Source organism: Tachysurus vachellii, chromosome 5 (assembly GCF_030014155.1).
Source record: "Tachysurus vachellii isolate PV-2020 chromosome 5, HZAU_Pvac_v1, whole genome shotgun sequence".
Lineage (NCBI taxonomy): Eukaryota > Metazoa > Chordata > Actinopteri > Siluriformes > Bagridae > Tachysurus > Tachysurus vachellii.
Window position 1 is genome coordinate 28,004,347 of NC_083464.1, and position 11,883 is coordinate 28,016,229.

Genomic DNA, 11,883 nt, shown 5'->3' on the forward strand with positions numbered 1-11,883 from the left:
CTCTGAGGCTTTGGTCTGCTTTTTAAAAAACACCATTTCTACAAAGTCTGTAATCTTGCCACTCTCTCTCAGTTCAGCAGCGTTTTTAACCTTCACACACGACAGGCGAGGTTTCTGAGCTACTGTAAGTTTACTGTTTCTCATTTTTTGCACAATTTTTTGTGAATCTTTGATGACCTCAGGATAAGTGGAGCGTTGTCTGACCTCATTATTTAACGCTCCCTCAGGCAGGTTAATCTTTAAGCTCTGTAGAAGTGTCTGATAGTCGTCCACACTGAGAGGCTCGAGGTCCAGATCAGCACAGAGAGACTCCTCCTCCTGCTCATTTCCACTCTTCTGTGCTGCGTCTCCACTTTCTCCAGCTCTTGCTCGGTTTATGAAGTATTTTCTTTTACCTGTTATTCTGCTTGTCATCTCTGAGCATTTCTCACAACTTCTTTTTAATCTATTTGTCTCCATGGTTACTGAGCTTCCACCCGATCATTACAACAGAAAGAGTCACTAGTGTGAGTATCAGCAATAAATAATCCTGTTAGGTTTAAGACCTAGAGCACAATTTTACTTAATATCATCAAGTCAGAGTAACGATACAGTATCTAACAGAGTGTGAGTGTGTGTGTGTGTGAGAGAGAGAGAGAGAGAGAGAGAGAGAGAGAGAGAGAGAGAGAGAGAGAGAGAGAGAGAGACTCACTGCTGTGTGTTGAACTAGTGAACTGGATGTAAACAGGAAGTTACGTCAGTGAAGTGTGTGTGTATTTTCAACTCAGTGTGTATGAGCTCCTCCCTTTAGGTCTATAAACTCAGGTCACTCTTCACTCTTCACTCCTCTAACTGTCCTGTTTCTAATCCACACTTTAGAACTTTTCAGTATTTTAGTAACACTGATCATTTCAAGACTATAAACTTTTTAAGTCTACAAATACAATATGAACTGAGTGTCTCCTGATGTGGTGCAGTGTTGTGTCAGAGTATAGAACACACATACACACATATACATACAGACACACACACACACAGAAACACACACACAGATACACAGACACAAACAGACACACATACACACATACAAACACACAGACACACATACACACACAGACACACAAACAAACACAATCAGAGAAACAGAGACACACACACACTAATCACCACACCTTGTTGTTTCATTTTCTGAGAGACTCCTGAGCTGAAACCAGGATGGTGAGTTGGACTTTCACAACTGGGAGTTCATCCAGCTAAAGAAAACACAGATCTACATACAAAACAACAGAGAACTAATGACTGGGTAGTAAATTCACCAAATCCACATAAAGTACATGTGCAGCCAACAGTGTGAGACAAAACACAATGCAAACAGACAATACAACACAGTACAGACACCTAAAATAAAAGTGACTGTAAGTTTAAATACACCTGACTTTACTTAGGCATGAAATTATCATTTAAATTTAAACGTCAACTCAAAAGACAAATAAATATCAGCTCCACATATAGGACCTTATTCTACTCACTTTGCACTTGCATTCTCTCAGATTTTGCTCCACACAGTCCTGAGTGAGTATGGCTGATAGAGCTCATGTGCTGTGTGTGGCGTACACTGGGGCTCTGGTTGGGGCTGTGATGACAGGGATCATGGTTAGGTTTGGAAAATTCCTGTTACACTTTTAGAAAATGATGAGTGGGTTTGTTGACCCAAAAAAAGTAATTTTGTTAAGAGTATATAGCATGTAATGGAATAGATGGAATAATGGAATATATCTCTCATGCTGTGCTTTATAGCTATTGCTAACGCTACTACATTGATTACCTATGGCATAAATAACTTATATAGAATATTATATAAATAGTATAGAAATGATCTTTTGTTTTGTATGTTGAATTGACATGCATTCATTGTGTATTTACAGAAATTGTGCACCAAAAATATTTTGGTGCACCTTCTGGCACCAGTCAGGGTGATTAGCCATCTAATTCTTCCTTAGCCACTCAGGTGTCTTCACATATGTTGTCTGAACCCGAGGAAGATCAGGATCAAACTAAGAGGGAACTTCTCCCAAGGTGCCATCCAAGCTAGAACTATATTCAAATATCATACCTAGATCAAATTGTAGGTATTCCTGTCCTTGTTTTAGAGTGGTTTAGGTCCTATTTAACAAACAGATATTTTTCTGTGGGTCTTGCTGGTATTAAATCCTCCACTGCTCCTTTGTTCTATGGGGTTCCACAGGGCTCAGTTCTGGGGCCATTTCACTTTTCACTTTATTTGCTTCCCCTGGGATCCATCCTTTGACACCATGGGATATCCTCCCATTGCTATGCAGATGACACCCAGATATATTTACCAGTAAAGCGAAAGTATGGTTTCTCTATTACACATCTTCTTGCATGTCTTGATGACAGTAAAGCTTAGATAGCGTTGAACTTCCTACATTTTAATGATAACAAGACAGAGGTAATGTTGTTTGGCCCAACTGGCTCCTGTAAGTCTTCCCCTGTTGACCTGTGTCCCTTGGCATCACATGTTAGACACCTGATAACTGATGTTGGCTTTAAAATGGATGCAGATCTTAAATTGGATAGCCGAATTGAAGCAGTGGTGAAGTCTAGTTTCTTTCACCTAAGGCACTTGGCAAAAATTAAACCTCTGGTGTCCAGGCAATAACCTGAGATAGAAATTCGTGCCTTATTACATCCTATTACATGCTTGATTACTGTAATACACTTGATACGGGTCTTAGCCAGTCTTCTCTGTCTCGTCTCCAACTGGTTCAAAATGCTGCTGCATGTCTTTTAACTGAGCACGGAAATATGATCACATTACACCGATTTTGGCCTCACTTCACTGCCTGTGTATTTTAGGGTTCATCTTACCCCATTGTACCTCACTGAACTGCTTCACCCCTACACTTCTGCTCGTTTGCTGAGGTCAGCTGATAAAATTCTCCTTGACACCTGAAAATCAATCTGAGGAAGCTCAGATGGGACCGAGCCTTCTACGTTGCTGCCCCTGGGCTATGGAACAACTTACCTAAGCACGTTAGACAGGTGTTCACTGTTTCCATTTTTAAAACTGACTTAAAACTTACTTTTATTCCCTGGCTTTTGTACAAGCAAGAATTATTATTGCTATTATTTTATTTATCATTTGTTTATTTCATTATCTGTATTTCATTGTGTACAGCACTTGTGGCAACTATGGCTGTTTTTAAAGTGCTTTATAAATAAAGTATTATTATTATTATTATTATTATTATTATTATTATTATTATTATTAAACAGTGAAACACCCCCCACACACACATAATAACAATTGTATTTATTTGATGATGGACAGTTTTACATACAGGTTCACTAGCTGATTTAGTTCTATATTTTTACACATGCCACAGTTACATTTTAATTCCATTTTAATTACATTTAAATTCATCACATAATTCTATAATGTAAATAATAATAATTTGGCATAGAACTCTATTTAATTTGATTTAATTGTCTTTGTGTAAATCAGATGATGGTTTCTGTTGTTGTAATATGTGTATTTTTTTAAATCAGCAAATTGTCTAATGTTCAGACATGTGAGCGGTTTTGAGAAAGAAGGCGTGGTGTAAGAGGGTTAGTTTAGATTTATGGCGCCGCCTACAGGTGAGAAAGAGGAACTTCTATATCTTTAATGTAGAGCAGAAAACCAACATTAATATTTCGGTGTGTTTTTACTGAGCCGGTGATGAGAACAGAGACCAGGGACATGCGTCTGTAAATGTCAACTGTCGTTTACAGTTCTATATAAATAAAGCTGTGTTAGTAAATAAAGCATAAATAAAAAGTCGTGTTTGACACCGGAAGTAAATTGTAAACAGTAATAGTGGGCGGGGCCTTTAGCGTCTCAGGCAACGGTTTTCTTTGAGGTTTTTTTTATTTATTTTTTTCAAGAAAGTCTCATAAACAAAAACAAACTTAAATAAACAGTTAAAGAAGATCGACTCAGAGTCGCATCTCACCAGGACCTTTATTAACGACAGGAGGAGATTTAATAAAACACATTATCAGGTACAAACGTTTCACTGTTCTGCACTTTTAGCAGGCTAACGGTGCTAACCGTAGATATCTATGGGCGCTAACTTTTAGCTGTAGCAGGCTAACGGTGCTAACTTTTAGCTATAACAGGCTAACGGTGCTAACTTTTAGCTATAACAGGCTAACGGTGCTAAGTTTTACTAACTGCAGCAAAAACACACTTTATAAACAACAATAATAACAATAAGTAAGATAACATTAACATAGCTGGGTTTATAATCACACGTTCGGAGTTTCTTTTATTACTATTGTGTATGACTCCCGAATATCAGCAGATACACACACACACAATCCGTGTATAAATTTATTACATTACTTAATTAAAACAAAACAAGTTAATTAGATATAAATGGAACTTAGACTGGAAACGCAGAAAATAAAGCACATATTTAAAATGGATGATAAGCTGACTGATGTTTAGCACACACAAACACACACTCTCTTTACGGCTTTAACACACTCCCTTATCCAGAGTAGCTAACATTTGATCTCATTTTATATGCAGTTTGGTGAAGCTGGGATTCAAACTCATGACCTTCTGATCAGTGGAGCAACACTTGAACCACCGAGCTTCCACATCTCCATATACATATCCTGTGTATCTGTGTGTATATCCTGTTTATATGTGTTATTGTACAGATTATTGCCTGTGTGCTGCCTGGGTTTTGTTTTTATTCTCTTCAGTTCCATGTAAGAACCTGTACAACTTTTTCACTGGGATCTGTAATGAAATCTGAGACAGAGAGACGGTATTATCAGTGCTGTATGATCGAGTTTTAGTCCCTAATGACATGTTGGTGCTGATATCACTGATCACTGTGTGTGTGTAGAGGGAGTGGAGCTCCAGCCCAGTCCAGCATGGAGCAGGCAGAGGATCAGAGCAGCTCGGGTTCCTCCAGCAGCAGCACTACAGGCTCCGGGGGAAACACTCGACCTGCACAGATCTCACAGATGTCTCTGTACGAACGACAAGCTGTACAGGTGAGAGGGACACACACACACACACCTAGCCCATCAGTGTTTACTATGTGTAATGAGAAGTTTGTTCCTGTGTGAGTGACGTGTCTCAGAGGTGTTTATAAACATGTTATTGATGGTGTTAGGGCTGTGTGATACGCTCACTTCACCATGTCTCTGTAAACTTTTCTGAGCTATCACTGCTACCGAAATAAGATAGAGCCGATGTTGAAATTTCCACATATAGATGTTTATTTTTATATATAAAACATCAAAATATATGTTACGCTAAGTATGTTCACAGCACACAGACATTTAAACGTGAGAGCACAGGCCAAGACTGGGGAGTGATGTGAAGCGTGAGACTGAACCTGAGTGTGTTTTGTGTCACTGATGACTTATATCTCACTCTGTCATATCAGTCATGTCTCACTCTCTCTACCCGTCTCACTCTCTTCTTCTGCTTCATGAGTGTGTAATTCAGAGGTAGTCAAGGTTTGTCTCAGGTACACACACAGAGTTTTTCTTATTAAAGGCTCCATGATGGACTGCATCTCTCCTGATCACCTTTAATCATCACATGTTCCTCACTTTCACAAGCTCTGTGTGTGTGTGTACAGGCTCTGCAGGCTCTACAGCGACAGCCTAATGCAGCTCAGTATTTCCAGCAGCTGATGCTTCAACAACAGATTAACAGTGCTCAGCTTCACAACCTCGCCGCTGTTCAGCAGGTCAGACCTCATTTACCTTCTTTACCCTATTTACCTGATTTTTCTATTTACCTCCTTTACTTTAATGCATCTTGTTAACTGTAGCTGTATATATGTGTGAGGTTATGGAGTGTATAATGTGCTGTAATCTCAGGTATGACTTCAAACTGGTGTGATATAACCAAATAATTGCAATAATTGAGCTGGGATTTTTTTTTGTTTTTAGGCCACGCTTGCTGCCAGTCGACAGTCGAGTTCTCCAAACACCAGCGTGTCTGCAGTCAGCACAGCACAGTGCACAGTACGTCTCTCACACCCTAACAGTCCCTCTGAAACAGATGTGTCAATGAATGTTTAGCTAATGTTGAGTAACTGATTCACCTCCACTTAAAACTCCAGTGATTTTTCTCTTTGGACCGTTTTCTCACACAGTGTTGTTTTACATGTTCGATTAGAGCAGATAATTCTCACCTGTTCAGGTGTGTCTACTTCTGATTTATTTGTCTGCTGTAATTTATTGGTTTTGCCCCTTTTTTGGTCACATGAACTGATGTGCATGTCTTTCTTTTAGGGTAATTTAAGCAGCACTTCTGGGGGCGCGACCATGACCAACCCCCGCCCAGTTGGCCCTGCCACATCTGTGACATCATCCGCTCTTAGCCAATCAGTGTTGCTGAGTGGAAACTCAGCAGGTCAGAGACAGATGTATCTAAGAGTAAGTTATTTAAAATTGAAAATAAAGTTCTTCAAGTTTTAGTGATTGTGTGTAATAATGTAGTTATAATATTAGGTTTCTATGTTTATAATCTCTCTCTCTCTCTCTCTCTCTCAGGTGAATCGCTCGCTCAGGGCTCCTCAGCTCATCTTTATGCCTGGTGGCGCAGCAACAACTGCTGTGGCAACAGTTGCCCAGCAGCAGCCTCAGCAACAACAGCAACAGCCCCAGCAGCAGCAACAGGAAATCCCTCCCACAACTTCCAGTACCCAGTCAGATATGGACCAGGTAAGACCACCTTCTGCTCCCTCTACCTAACCCCTTTCCCGTCACCCCCACACACACCCCGTGACGTTGGGACTTGCATGGTCCGTTTTGACATCTTTCATTAATACCCCACTCCTACCTCATGTAACCCAGGTGCAGAATCTTGCCCTGCACTGCGCTTCTGCCCCCCGAATAGCTGCCGTTAAGACCGAATACCCTGACAGGAAGGATCCTAGTAAGTTTGTGTTTATTTATTTATTATTTTATAGGTTCTTTAACCTTTACACTATACAGTGAAGTACATATTACCTGCAGGTATGTAGGACAAGACCATGTCTAAGCAAACACTTAGAACTAAATACAACGCACGGCTCTGTGTTCTAAAGGAGCTTTAGTAGTATTATGGCCTTCTCAGTGTGAGGACATTACTCCCACTACACACAGTGAAAACTGTGGTTTGGGACACAGCCATAGCTCATCCTCTACACATGAAGCATGTTTTTTAGGAACTCTGAATGTTTTTGTTTCTTATAAATTTCACTCTCCATTCTCTCCCTGTCTCAGGTTCATTCTCTCTTGGCCCACAGTCTCAGCAGCAGCAGCAGTTTTCTCCGTCAGCTCAGCAAATCAACACCAATAAACTTCCCACTCCTCCTTCCTCCACCTCTTCCTCTCTATCTTCCTCTTCCTCTTCCTCCTCTCCCTCTCTCCCTCTCTCCCAGCTCTTGCTCTCTCCATCTCGACTCACACCTGCTGCCACAGTGACCCACATCCTGGTCCCGAGCTCCAATGTCCCTACTTCCTCTCTGGGTTACCCCAAACCCAGTGTGACGGCTCAGACGCTGGTGGTGCAGCCGCTTCAGCAGCAGCAGCAGAACGGAGGGGACAAAATGGCAGGCCCTGTCCCTATCCAACCGAAAACAGCCCAAAGCAGTCGTCTGTCCTCACAGTTGCCCCCTCGGCAGCCTCCGCCTATTCTCCCGGCTCCTCCCCCTTCCCACCCCCCACACGTCCCGGTCCAGTTGCTCGGTTCCAGGCAGGGGGCACTGGGAAACTCCCAGGCTGTAGCAGTCCCACAGGCCCGGACCTGCTACACCCAGCAGGACAGCTCCACTCACACCCCCAACCACGGCTCTGCCACTAATGCAGTCACCATGGTAACTGCTATGGAGACGGGCAGTGCTGGCTCAGGCCTTAAAGTGACCAATCAGAATGCAGAACCCAGTCAGATCAGCTCTTCTGCTGAGATTCAAACTCCAGATGGAGATCACAGCAGCACTGTAGTGCCACCTGCTGGAGAGACTATGTTTGAACAAACTGGAACCACACAGGTCAGTGACGCCTTATTTACAGACTAATAGATCATTTTAGAAACAGAAATGTAATATTTCAAACTTTAATTAAATGTTATTAATGTTTGATTGGTGTTTAGATTACCTTACGTAGTAACCTTTTTAATCTAACTTTTATGATGCATCATTACATTGTCAGTCTCCTTTAAGTCTGTATTTTTTCACCATGACACAGATGAAGCCTGCGATCAGCTCCTTGAAAAGAAAATCAGAATCAGATGTTGCAGGTGAGATGACCTCTGAAACCACTGCTCAGAACTGTCCATCAATCCCAGACTCCGCCCCTCCACTCTCTCCTGCTCCCTCATTGGACACTGGTGAGTCAGGACAGTTTCAGAAAACAATGATCAAATCAAAAACTTCTGAGTTACCAAATACCTTTACACAAGTAATCGTATCATTACCTCCCTCTCTCTCTCTCTCTCTCTCTCTCTCTCTCTCTCTCTCTCTCTCTCTCTCTCTCTGTGCAGCTCCTGAGATAGCGTTCTCCACTCCACCGACACTGTCACTGTCCCTGCCTCACCCTCGAGCTCCTCTCCCCCAGGCTGTGGTCAAACCACAGGTCCTAACTCACCTTATCGAAGGCTTTGTTATTCAGGAAGGCGCTGAGCCATTTCCTGTGAGTCTCTCTCTCTCTCTCTCTCTCTCTCTCTCTCTCTCTCTCAGTCTCAAAGCAATATCCAGACGAGTTATAAGACAATCCATCTGATTCCACAGAACTAAGCTGAAGGTAATCATGTGTTTGATTGGCAGGTGACGGGTCCAATAAAGGAGCGGGCTGAGGGTGTTCCTGTACCTCTCTCTATGCAGCCAGAAAACAGCACCCCCTCTGGTCAGTGTGTTTGTGTGTGAGTGTATATAAAGTGGTAAAATATTTCCTGTGGTTAATCTGTTGTTCATGTCCCACAGTGCTGAAGTGTGAGTTCTGTGAGAGTTTTGCTCCTGCCAGTCAGTTCCGTGGAACCAAACGCTTCTGCTCCAAAACCTGTGCCAAGAGGTACAAAACACACACAAACAGACTTTTGTCAGTGTGTAAATCCCAGGTACATTTACAGAAACAGTACCGACATTGTGTACCTCCTCACTTATCTGTCCACTCACCTGTTCACTCACATTTCCACTGCAGGTACAATGTGAGTTGCAGTCATCATTTCCGCACCAGTCGAGGCCGCAGCAGTGCGCCTGTGTATGATGAGATGGCGAGACGCAGGGGTCCTCACAGGAGCAGCTCGGAGATTGCCTGCGCTAAAATCGCTGGCAGACACCTGCCCGTAAAGGTCTGTCTATCTATCTCTCCATACAACCTGTCTGTCTCCCCTTGTAATAGTCAGTCTGTCTGTCTCACACTCTGTCTGTTTGTCTCTCTTCCTGTTTGTCTCTCAGTGTCGCTCTGAGTCCAGTCGCTCGGAAGAGGTCTCTAGCTGTGAAGGTGAAGAAGAAGAAGAGGAAGACTATCTCTCTCCAGGCTCCTCCTTCTCCTGTTCTCGCCCCGCACGCTGTGGCCCTCAAATGGACGAGTCCGCACAAGGCAGCCTTCCATTGGATGGAGACCATTTCCTGTCTGCTAGCCCCTCCCACTGGAGTGTGGAGGAAGTGTGTCGCTTCATTTCCTCTCTGCAAGGTGAACCTTCAGCACCACATAGTCTGTCTGTTTATTTTAGTGTCTGTCTCCTAACGCTGGTTCTCTCTCTGTGACATCACTTCCGGGCAGGCTGTGAGGATCTGGCGGGTCACTTCCTGTCTCAGGAGATTGATGGTCAGGCACTGCTGTTGCTGAAGGAGGAGCATCTGATGAGTACCATGAACATTAAACTGGGCCCAGCCCTCAAGATCTGCGCCTCCATCAACAGCCTGAAGGAATGAGCGTGTTGAGGGTTGGGAAGGACGTTAGGGGTGGTGTGGGGGGTTCTGGTGAGCAGGCTTCTAATGGAAGGACATTTATTTAGCATTTTACTTTAACTGACCTGAATAACAGTGACTCACAGATCTGAGTGCACTACCATCACTGACCATCTGACATCATCTGAACAAAACACCACTACGGTCCACAGTAACACTGATACGCTGTGACACTGTTAGATCAGAGCCCAGGTTATCATCAGTAAAATACAGAGAACTGAAGCTAAGTGTAAGAGCTAAACATGCTCATTATGAAGCCTGGAGAGAAAACACTTTCAGAACAACACGAGAGAAAAAGCCAAAACGCTGACTATAGTCGGTACATCCTGTTTAAACGCTTTACATCATTTCCCGAATCATTCTGGGACTTGTGTTCTGTCGCTCCTTCTCTACATCGCCGCTGATGTCCTGAGTTAGCATCCTGGATCAGATCAGAAGTACATTGGTGGCAAGTGCACTCAGACTGAAGCACTAGCGTGAGGCTCTCGCACACAGCAGTAGATTAAGGCTGTTATTCTGATGTTTATTTTTCTATCAGGCTAAAGGAGAGCGCTGTGTCACCTGTCAGTATTAACGAGTAGCGTGTTTATGATGAAGGCAGACAGGAAGTCATGTGACTCTCCAACAACCAATCATAGAGCATAACCCAGGAAACTTTATTTTTCTCTACAGTAGGTTATTGTAGGAGTTGTTTTGTTTTTTCTTCATTTGTAATACCCAACAAAAACCATCACTTACTTTTTCCCTATCTTTTTGTTTAGTATAAGTGTCATGACCTTTGACCCCTCAGTTCCTGTTAGACGAAGAGCGCCTGGCGTAGTGCGCAAGTTTTCTAGTTTATTACTCCACTGTATGAGAAAATAAAGTGTTACAGTTAAAAGACTTCTTCTTCTTCTCAGTCCACTCAGCAGAAAGAGGAACATCCTGAAGGTTTACAGATAAAATGTGTTTTAAAGAAAACACATTTAAATAAAATGTATTCATAAAGAAAAATGAATACTATTAAGGGGCTTGTTAATATGATAGATGTTCAGTATGTTCTAGAGCATGGTCTCTCTCTCACACACACACACACACACACACACAGACAGCCTGAGGGTGTGTATATACACACACACACAGACAACCACAGATGGACAGGCAGGGAGTGCTAGCTAGTGTTAGATAATTAGAAAATAAAGTTGTCAGTGTTCCATTTTTATGTTATTAATGTTCCAGTGTGATAAAGATCTACGTCAAATCCAAAGCTACACAGAAATGGATAAAAAATGGATCTCTCACACACACACACACACACACTCTTTGACCCGTCTCCCGGTGCAGAGGGAGCATGAAAGAAGCCGTTCTGCTTTTAGGGTTGTTATTTACGAGAGACGAGTGAATGATGGAGGGAGGAGAAACACAGAGGCGCCGGACGTAACACAGGTGGTCGCCATGGCGTTACCATAGAGATGAAGAGAGTAAGATAGAAACTGTGTGTGTGTTCTGAGTGCTGTGATCATTACTCTGTGTTGTCATTACTGTAGAGAATGAGTGGAACCGTGTAGAACCCTCAAGTGTAGAGTTCGAGTTCTACACAACGTACTGTTTATTTACACTTTACCCAAAGAGTACCAGTGAGACTGAAAATATAGACAGGACATCATAAACACTAATAAATAAACAGAGCTGAAATGGTCACCAGATAGTTCGAACAATAAACTGTAGGTGAGGAAGCTTTGTTTCAGTCTGGATTCGATAAGGATCTGTAAAGACAGGAGCCGAGTGAGTGACCAGAGGAGCTCCGAGACCTCCAGCTGAGGATGGAGAGATAGGTCCATGGTGTAGGAGGATCTCACTCATTCACAGGGACATCGAGTCATTCAGCTTTCTGCAAGACGTCACTCAGCAGAAAGTGGAGGTTGAATAAAAT

At 42.6% G+C, this 11,883-nt stretch overlaps 1 protein-coding gene across 4 annotated transcripts; it reads left to right on the top strand.

The window, feature by feature from the left end:
• The first annotated feature begins 368 nt into the window (after positions 1 to 368).
• phc1 (polyhomeotic homolog 1) lies at positions 369 to 10,853 on the top strand. 4 transcript variants are annotated; one of them, XM_060870956.1, is made up of 16 exons: positions 369 to 506; positions 2,857 to 3,042; positions 4,902 to 5,052; positions 5,649 to 5,759; positions 5,965 to 6,039; positions 6,310 to 6,453; positions 6,571 to 6,741; positions 6,874 to 6,955; positions 7,285 to 8,051; positions 8,248 to 8,389; positions 8,543 to 8,691; positions 8,826 to 8,904; positions 8,982 to 9,069; positions 9,199 to 9,349; positions 9,456 to 9,693; positions 9,784 to 10,853. In XM_060870956.1, exons 3-16 carry the CDS (start codon positions 4,930 to 4,932, stop codon positions 9,933 to 9,935), a joined length of 2,472 nt encoding a protein of 823 aa, XP_060726939.1. In that variant the 5' UTR covers positions 369 to 506; positions 2,857 to 3,042; positions 4,902 to 4,929; the 3' UTR covers positions 9,936 to 10,853. The 4 variants fall into 4 exon arrangements, with proteins under 4 accessions (XP_060726939.1, XP_060726938.1, XP_060726937.1 ...); XM_060870955.1 differs by lacking the exons at positions 369 to 506; positions 2,857 to 3,042 and adding exons at positions 3,844 to 4,044; positions 4,577 to 4,675; XM_060870954.1 differs by lacking the exons at positions 369 to 506; positions 2,857 to 3,042 and adding an exon at positions 3,845 to 4,044.
• Positions 10,854 to 11,883: the final 1,030 nt, after the last annotated feature.

What these genes read in the sequence shown, in the direction of transcription:
- phc1 (XM_060870953.1), top strand. Translation starts at nt 4,798, where the DNA reads ATGAAATCTGAGACAGAGAGACG. An exon ending in TCAGCACAGCACAGTGCACA is followed by an intron (nt 6,040 to 6,309) that starts GTACGTCTCTCA and finishes TCTTTCTTTTAG; the next exon opens with GGTAATTTAAGCAGCACTTC. An exon ending in CTTCATTTCCTCTCTGCAAG is followed by an intron (nt 9,694 to 9,783) that starts GTGAACCTTCAG and finishes ACTTCCGGGCAG; the next exon opens with GCTGTGAGGATCTGGCGGGT.